The sequence below is a fragment of the Trachurus trachurus genome (assembly GCF_905171665.1).
Source record: "Trachurus trachurus genome assembly, chromosome: 12".
NCBI classification, from domain to species: Eukaryota; Metazoa; Chordata; class Actinopteri; order Carangiformes; family Carangidae; genus Trachurus; species Trachurus trachurus.
The window spans coordinates 15,882,837-15,891,750 of NC_139908.1; the positions used below are offsets into that span (position 1 = coordinate 15,882,837).

At 39.3% G+C, this 8,914-nt stretch overlaps 1 protein-coding gene across 1 annotated transcript; it reads right to left on the reverse strand.

Annotated features, from left to right (window-relative positions):
• Positions 1-937: 937 nt before the first annotated feature.
• On the reverse strand, positions 938-7,129 carry drg1 (developmentally regulated GTP binding protein 1). The gene is made up of 9 exons (XM_083983889.1): positions 6,962-7,129; positions 5,621-5,744; positions 5,310-5,485; positions 5,133-5,202; positions 4,459-4,628; positions 3,724-3,854; positions 2,335-2,502; positions 2,092-2,214; positions 938-1,316 (listed from the first exon to the last, which is right to left on the reverse strand). The coding sequence occupies exons 1-9, from the start codon at positions 6,998-7,000 to the stop codon at positions 1,217-1,219; spliced, it is 1,101 nt and encodes a 366-aa protein (XP_083840015.1). The 5' UTR covers positions 7,001-7,129; the 3' UTR covers positions 938-1,216.
• Between the last annotated feature and the right edge of the window lie 1,785 nt (positions 7,130-8,914).

An 8,914-nucleotide genomic window follows, 5' to 3' on the forward strand; every position in this document is an offset into this window, starting at 1 on the left:
ATAATTTTATGTTTTCCATTTTAAGGTTGTAGTGTGTATTGCAGATATTCTGTATTGGTTCAAAGATATGTAATGCTAATGAGCCTACCTTTCCCAGTTTGATACATTTATGTTTAACTTTACATAAAATGTTACTGACTTGATTTGACCAGACAAACCTACTGCCACATCTTTGCAGCGTTAAATACAATAATCACATAAACCTTTGGAAAAGCTCAACTCAACTGTCTGTGGCTTTGTTGCTCAATTTAATATAGAATAGTCTTTATTCTTCAGATCTCCTGTCCATCATACAAAGTCATACTACAGTCTATATTTACTCCGGTAAGCACTGGCACCATCCCCTGCAATCACTGGCTACTACCAAGTGCTCAGACACAAAATGGCTGCTCCACTTCATACAGGTTGCAACATATTGACATTAGATAATGCTAGCCTCCAGAAGTGCTCCCTGCTCTGATGAAATGCTCTGTGTTTCACTCTGTGGAGTCATGTTAGTAGTGAACAGCTGGCATATGATGTCCCCAGACTGCGTCGGAGTGAATGAACTGATTAACCTGAGTGGCCGTCCTTACCAAAAGAGGGGGTGGGCCGGCAGCCTGAATAACTGCCTTCATCATCAATGTCACATAAATCACTTGGCTGGACAGGGCTTTCAAATGAGCCTTTTTTTTTTGGAGCCAGACTGAAGTGGTCGTGCTAACACAGTTGCTTAATGCAGCTGTGTTTCTGAGGTAGACCATGTAACGGTGAATGGGTTCACTGATGCAACATTTCTGTCGCTTTAGTAGCAGTCGGTATATAGCATAGGAAATTATATAGTTTTAAATGGAAAAGTGTGCTTCTGAGTATGTGCTATGTATGTGTTCATATGGACAGATCAAATACATCCATTATAAACTGGATTTGAAAAGAAAAAAGATAATAAAAGAAAGGGTAAGAATGAAGCAAGAATGCTTTATGTTTTTATTGTTGAGATTTTTCAGATTTTATTGCAATGCCTTAACCAATATTCAATATGAACTATTCATGGTGCTAAGTACTGTATGTTCTTTTTAATGTGACACTTAAAGACATTTCACCGTTTTTAAATTAGAAGGGGAAAAAAACTGGGAAACCAAACGACAGATGTTTCGATGGATGTTTGTCGATTTACTGAGCAGCAGTACAGAACACCGTGTGATACGCAGGCCATGCAGTGAATTCAGACTCCTTTTTACTTTTTCACCAGCTGGATAACGTCTTCATCCTCCATCACGTGGTCCTTTCCCACCTTTTGAGGGTTGTGTTTCACAGACGCTCCCCACACAAGAGCACTGAAAGAGGAACAGATTAAACATGATCACCTCCGTTTCATTTTATACCACCTTAACAGAGCCGATCGTGCAGCTTAATTACACCAGAAATGATACAATGGAGATCAATGTATTCTTTCTTTGCTGCAGTGGCTGTGCAGCATAAAGTAACCTGCAGGATACAATGACAGCTAATCCTTTAGTTACAAAGGCTCTCTAATCGCATGTGTCACTGTCTGACCCATTCATTCCCGGGAGGATGGCTAATGCTTAGCAGCACTAACATATTGACTGATTGACGATCTTGGCTCGGCCATTTGAAGATGGTGGGTGCAACACATCATCTCAGATCCTAATCCAAACCACCCAATTAAAGCTTATCTGGCAGATCTCGCCATAAAGAGGGCACTGGCTGTGATTAAAGCAACTGTTGTTTTATCCATCCGACGAACATTTGTCACTTCTGTTACAAGGTTTTTCTATCCATGCATTTTTGTAAAAAACCTGGCCATCCTTAAAGAAATGGGCGAATTAATTAGCTTTTGTCTAAATTATCCTCACCATGTTAGTGACCAAAAATCCACAATGGGGAAAAAAAGACACATTTTATCTTTTACAGTTATTTGGCTATGTCTACTTAAAATAACATTTATTTAAAAAAAAAAGAGGGACAAAAATAGAGCAATCGTCTGGATGTAGTGTTCAGGATTGTGAAAATGATCTGCCCTGTGCTGGTGCTCAGAGGCAGAGGTCCTTTTAAAAGTGACAGAAATGAAGACAAATCTTCAGTACTTACTACTTCAATTCTTTGACGAGGTTTTTGTGGATCTTTAAGCAGAAATCCTCCACTGCGGTATGTCCATCAGGGAGTACAACAGGAGACGTGTAGTCAGGAAGCTGGCCTTTGGGTTTGGTGTAGCTGTAAATGAAAGCATCATTTCAAATGTTATAGTCTGAACCAACAAAAGTCCCCCTGGTTCTGCAGCATTTAAACCCCCAGCTGTTGAAATGGATGAAAGGATGGATTAACAACTCTTACATGCGCACAAGCTGGAGGTAGTCCCACATCCTCTCCAGCAGGTCATCGAAGTTCCAGCGGTGGTGGGCTGAGATCGGCACAGTGTGGGGCACCTTGTAGATGATGTCGAGCTCCTCGATGGAGATCTGATCGATTTTGTTGAGCACATATATGCATGGGATGTAGACCCTGTTGTGACAAAGAGACTGTGAGGGGCTTGCTCTCCATCTAAGAATTCACACCTTCAAATGAAGAAATAAAAAAAAGACATCTGATTTTCACCGTTTTACTACTGTATTTGGTCGTCCCTGTTAAACTACAGGTAAGATGATTTTGCTTAGAGTTGTCAGATTAAGTTAAATAATCTTCAAACATCAAACAATCATGGCAGACAGGTGAATTTAATTTCACACTTTGATGTAGACTGTATCTCATTCATGTGTGGCAGTGTGTATGTAGATTAGGAAGTGAATATAAATTTCTATAGAACAATTCCTCTTTTATCATACGGTAATTTATAATTTCCTCTTTTTCATATGTTCCCCAAAATTCTGTTACTACATTTTGTTTTGCACCATCAGCGGGTTTTGTTTCACAAATCAGACTGAGCTGAACTGCACTGGTAAATATTTGCATGTTCTTTGTGTTTTATTTCTTTACATCTGCTTTATATGTTTAGTTACTTCAGATGAAAAGAGAATGTTGATATTTTTACATTTTGATAATCTGACAACCATGAGAACAGTTTGGTGCATATTTTCCCTTTTAAATTCTGTTAAATACATACTAAATTAATGTAATGTTTTTTATGTTCTCTTTTTTTCCCCACTGTAACAAAAACATAATCAACCATGATTTCAAAACTGCGAGTGGTACCAAATATGAATATTGTGTATTATTACACCCATAGTACAATTAATTGGCTCATTTTTCATTACACTATGTTCACTAGAAAAGAAACACACAATATTCAACAAATAGAAATTGTGTTAATGCCTTCCGTCTCAGCAGTTGCCACGAGGTTATATGTTGCCATTTCTGGTGTCTTGCAGTAAAATCCAGGGATGTGTGAACCATGTTCAAAGTACAGGACAATGCAGAGTGAAACCCACATACATACCACACCCCACATTATCCATCTCCCCTAATTTGAATGCACTGGTTGAGCTCTTTTATTCAATTAGACTAAAGCCTGGTAACAGCACAGGTTACTTGGTGAGCAATCACATTGCTTATGGTGATGGCATGAAAAAAGAACAGCTGTGGTTGAAACCCCATGTGGCACATAAAATGCATTTTTAAATTTATCTGCATTGGTGTAGTGGGAACTGAAATAGGATTTTCGTCTCCAACAGGCCACACCCACTTGGGATGACTAAGGAGGCCCGTTCAGGCACTTCAGCAGCTTACCGATTTCCCTCCACCACATCAATGAGGTCATCAGCTGTGGAGTCGCTGCGCAGAGTAATGTCGGCGTTGTGGATCTTGTACTCAGCCAGGATACTCTTCACCGTATCACCATCCAGCTCAGTTTGTGCACACTAAAGAGAAGAAGAGAGAGATGGGGGGTGGGGGGGCATGATGTCAATCAACACAACAGAGCGAGAGGATGAAAGTAGAAATATTTGACACATATCAAACACCTCCAATATTATCCATTTCTCAGACTGCACATCTGACATTATACCTCCAGTACGTCGTCATGAAAATCCACGAGTGCAGAAATCAATTGTAATCTCTTGCATGTCCACCTGGGGGCAGCAATGATGTTTGAGTGTTTGTAACAAGGGCGATAAGACCGACTACGTGTTGTCCACATTTAATTCTCCAGATCCCTTCAGATCTTTAAATAACTTCTTTGTACCCGCTGTGGATCAAAGTTATTTGTTTAAATCAGTGGGATGCCAGAAAAACACCCATCATCAAAATGAACTGACAGTCAGCTACAGACCACTGACAACTGAAATCCTGCATGTCAATATAAGAACAGCACCACGCATTCTGATAATCCCACTCACTCCAGCCCATCGGTTGGCTGAATGACAAGTAGACATCCAGCATTTGATAACACTGTCGCTCATCTCGCCACTAAGAACTGCTATCAGCATTACAACTGTGAGAAGTTTGCATCTGCGTGAGACATACTGTAGCTGTGAAGTTGATGCCCCCTTTGTCCTTCTTCTTGAACCCGATGTTGGGTGGTTGCTTGTTAAGTCGGATGCCAAAGCCCTCCAGCTCGTGCTCTATTAGCTTCTTATGAAGAAGAGGCTTCAACACATCGAGCACTATGAGGATTAAGTTGCAAGTTCGAGCCACTGAAATAGAAAAGAGCAAGAAAACAACTGAATTGAATAAGAAAAGAGTGCATTACTTCTGGTGAATATGGTATGTATCTGCTAACATCTCATAATCAGGATTCTTGTGAGGTTTTGCGTTCTCCTTCTATTAGTGGAGCCTGCAAAATGTCTAAAGGCAGCTGTGGGACTGTAAAAGTCTAAATTGTTTGCTAAAATATCAGCTCAAAGTTTTGCAGAGACACATTTGTTTGCGTTTCCGCCTCCATAGTAATCAAAAAACCCTATGGGCAGAAATCCATCTGATTAAACCATTTCACTCCTTATTAAATTTCATCATGCTGCTTAGATGCCACCACAAGCACATAAAAGCACACAGTAATGACAAAAGTGAAGTGTCTCATTAAATGGAATGACTGGAAAAGCATGCCACTCTGGCATTATTAATATCAGCAGCACACTAATGATTTTTCCAGGAAAACCGTGCATCAGTCTCAGCAGAAACGTCCCTGATCACATCTTTACCTGCAATGACCTGCCTGCCTCTACCCTTGCCATCCTTGGCCCCCTCAATGATTCCTGGCAGGTCCAGGAGCTTAAAGGGAAGAAGACACAATCAGAAAAGAATCAACCTACTAAAAGCACATTAAACTGAAGACACTTTGACACGTATTAAAAAAAAAAAAAAAAAAACTCTTGTACCTGAATTTTGGCACCTTTGTAACGAATGACTCCAGGTACCGTTGTAAGGGTGGTGAACTCATAAGCAGCAACCTCAGAGTACACACCTGCAAGGTTACTCAGCAGTGTGGACTTCCCTACTGAGGGAAAACCAACGAAGCCGACACGGGCATCGCCAGTTTTTGCAACATCGAAACCTAAGAATGTGGTTAGAAAAATGTATCAGAAATGATAATCATAACACATACCAATGGATTGCAGAACAGAAAAGGCAAAAGATGTGTTTGTAATAAAAAAAAGACAAGAGAAGTAAAAGACTAATGTGATGTTACCTTCTCCCGGTCCACCACCACTGCCTCCCTTTGGTGTGATGAGTTCCCTCCTCAGTTTGGCTAGACGTGCTTTGAGCAGACCCAAGTGGTGAGCTGTGGCCTTGTTCCTCTGCGTCCTGGCCATCTACATTTCACAGTAACAACAACACTATGAGGTTACAAATCTATCCATACCATCTCAGTTTTATAGACAGCAGTGCAGAAAGATTGTTTTTTTAATTTAAGATCACACTGAAGCAGACTGTTGGTGTATCCATGGTGTTTTCGCTGCCTTTTGTCCATTTTATTCTCACATAACATAACAGCAAATTTTCAAGTAACATCAAGAGTATTTGTTTAATTTTTTTTTTTTTTTTTTTTACTTTATTGCCAAAATAGTTGTTTTTGAGACCAGAAACAAACTGTTACAGCCAGAAAGATGCATGCACAGTTTTGTGTTCACCCACAAAACTGTGCATGCTTGACAAATAACATGTTTTTATACATGATTTTTAAGCTGTTCTTATTGTTGTTAATGATGAAATAAAAGACACCGGATTTGCTCCAACATGTAACATGTACTGACATACCAGTAAACTACAGTAAAGATGTCAGTACTGAATAATATAATACTGAGGACTTTAATAAAGAGTTCTGTTGGTTTTAACTTAGTCCTCAGTGCTGGAACTGGTTATCTGAGGCAAATAATCACTTGAAACTGATTTGGAGTGTTTTCTCTTTTACCTGTCCTGTATCAGGACTTATCTTGAGAAGGGTTTTTGCTAATCCTGAAAGAGTGACACATTAGATAATGTTTCAGTCTGATGTTTTTGTTTTGTTTTTTTTGCTACAGAAATTACACGGTTTAGGCTACTTATTTCATTCTCTTCTCTAGTCTCAATTATCCAAGTTCAGTTAACATATTTGTAGACCATGTAACGAAATTAAAACACACTGTAACCAATAAAAGGGTAGATTGTCGAAAAACGATGCTGTATTTTCATATCCAACTCTTTTTGGTCTTGGGTGTTTTGAGGGCTAACATTACTGGAAACAGACGTGTCCACGGTTACCAACGTTAGTTTGGTTGCCAGCCTGTCAAAGCCTCGACGATAACCACCCGGAGGTTGACAACGTGGTATAATTTAACATATCAGATTCATATTATTGTTACAAATTGAAAACACACCTCCTATAACCGCTGTAACCGGTCAAGGGGACTGTACACATGAAATAACATGTAAAATGCAAGGCCCAGCTGTGGAAGCTAGGCTAACTATTTGCTAGCGCTAACGGCTAGCCGTTAGCTAAAACGTGACTGATTCATTGGGTTACCGCGCTGTTTATCCTCCGTAGACTTACCTCACTTTCTATCTCTGCTATTTTGGCGAGTATACTCATGATGGCGGTGCTTCTTCGCTACGATCGACGGTGCCGAAACAAGTTGGAAAGATTTTACATGGGAGTTGGCAAAGTTAGATTTTGTTTAGCATGCACTCAGGTCCACACACCACGCAAGTACCGCTCAGCCAGAGAACTTGCTTCGCGGGAAATCTCGCGAGAATGGGTGTGTAACAGTGGGAATCTTTGCCCCGTGTTTTGACTCCGAGGTAGCCTAATACATCCATGACCTGAAGCAAAGACGGTTTATCTTTGACTGAAGGTATCATCCTGAGCACAACACTCAGTTGGGTTTTGCTGAATTGTATTGATTTATATTCATTTCACATTTTGTACACTTTTTTAGGGTCATACGTGAAATGTAACACACTAAGTAAATACATGTACAGGCAATTCTTGTACTCAAATTGAATATACATTTTATGGTATGGTATGCTTCCACACCAAATAGCCTATTTCAGAAACAACATCTCACTCCACAACATTTGTTTGAAGGCCACAATCACTAATTTCCTTTAAAATCAAGCTTTGATGAGGGTGTGTGTGTGGTTCCCATGCGTTTTTGGCTTGTGTGGCTGTGTAAAAGAGCACACCAGAGATTTTGGGGTTGTTAGTTGTCACGAAGAAAGATACATTTCCGCTCTGAAGTTCCCCAAGAGTTGAATTTAAATAACTCTCTATCTTTTTTTATCCTACTCCATGAATAATTCAAGACTAATTCTTTGTGCACCACATGTAAGCAGTCACAGCCTGCACCTTTTTTTTTTTTCTTTCTTTTTTTACTTTTTATAATTGTAGTATTTTTTCAGATCTTGGAGTAATCATATAATCTGAAAATTTATTCAGTTACTGATGGTAGACCGAATATGAGAAACACCTCCCAGTATAAGACATTACAATTCAACAGCACCACAACACAATTCCATTTTATATAACACTGAACACTGAAATCAGTTTAGATGTCAAATTGTGATATGAATGATATGCGTAGCACCTTACAGCCTGCACTAGAAAGCCTTAAAGTAACTATTAAGGGGGGGGGGGGGGGATTCCCCTAAAGACAAATATTAAAGGAGCAGCCATTTGACTCCATTAAAACAGTGAGAGTGGTTACTACTTAAATGAAGTCAATTAAATCAGAAAGTGATTTGGATGACAAATTATGGTTATATGTTGATGAACAGTCTTACCTGTTTATGTGGTAAATATAAATTTCCATACAATGACAAAGTGACACAGTAAAATTGTTTATTTTTATAGTTTAATTGTTTATTGTTTAAGTCGCATACAGTATAATCTCTCATTGGTTTCTATGCTGCTTAGGTTTGTGGACTGAACATCTGTCATTGTGTTGACCTTCTGTTTGACTTGTTGGTTGGTGGGTTGGCTGGTTGAACAAGTTCAGTGCTGCTGTATTGATGAGTGACCACCAGATCTTCTCTGACCCATGCTATGCTCTGTGAATGTTGAAAAGATTGCATTAACAACTACAGTATGTTCATATAGTGAATATTACTGTCCGGAGGGTTTATAGGCCCCCTCAGGGCTTTTCACACATGCAGTCGATATACAGACACACTGTGTGAAAGGCCAAGAAGGATATTTCAATCAAACTGAAATATTTCAATTTGCTTTCTGACATCAAAACCTTTCAGCCCAAATAAAAGCCAGTCACTACAGGTAGATTTGCCAGTTCTGCTCTTCCAGCTCAGCCCACAGCATCGAATGCATTTGCTTTCAAAAATAACTGTAATCTGAATAATGCAATTTTAAAATCTGTGTACAACTAAGTTCAGAAAAGAAACTATAAATGTCTATATATGTACTGTAGCCTACTGTATGTATCTTATCTCGAGTCCAAGAAATATGAAACCATATGCTAGTTATGCTGAATCTGTCGCTTCTTACGTCCCC

Bases quoted from the DNA above. Each gene is read 5' to 3' on its own strand.
- drg1 (XM_083983889.1), bottom strand. From the start codon at position 7,000: ATGAGTATACTCGCCAAAATAGCAGAGATAGAAAGTGAG. The intron at 5,745-6,961 runs GTAAGTCTACGG...TGTGAAATGTAG, and splicing joins TAGCAGAGATAGAAAGTGAG to ATGGCCAGGACGCAGAGGAA. The intron at 3,855-4,458 runs GTATGTCTCACG...TCTTCTCTTTAG, and splicing joins GCATCAACTTCACAGCTACA to TGTGCACAAACTGAGCTGGA.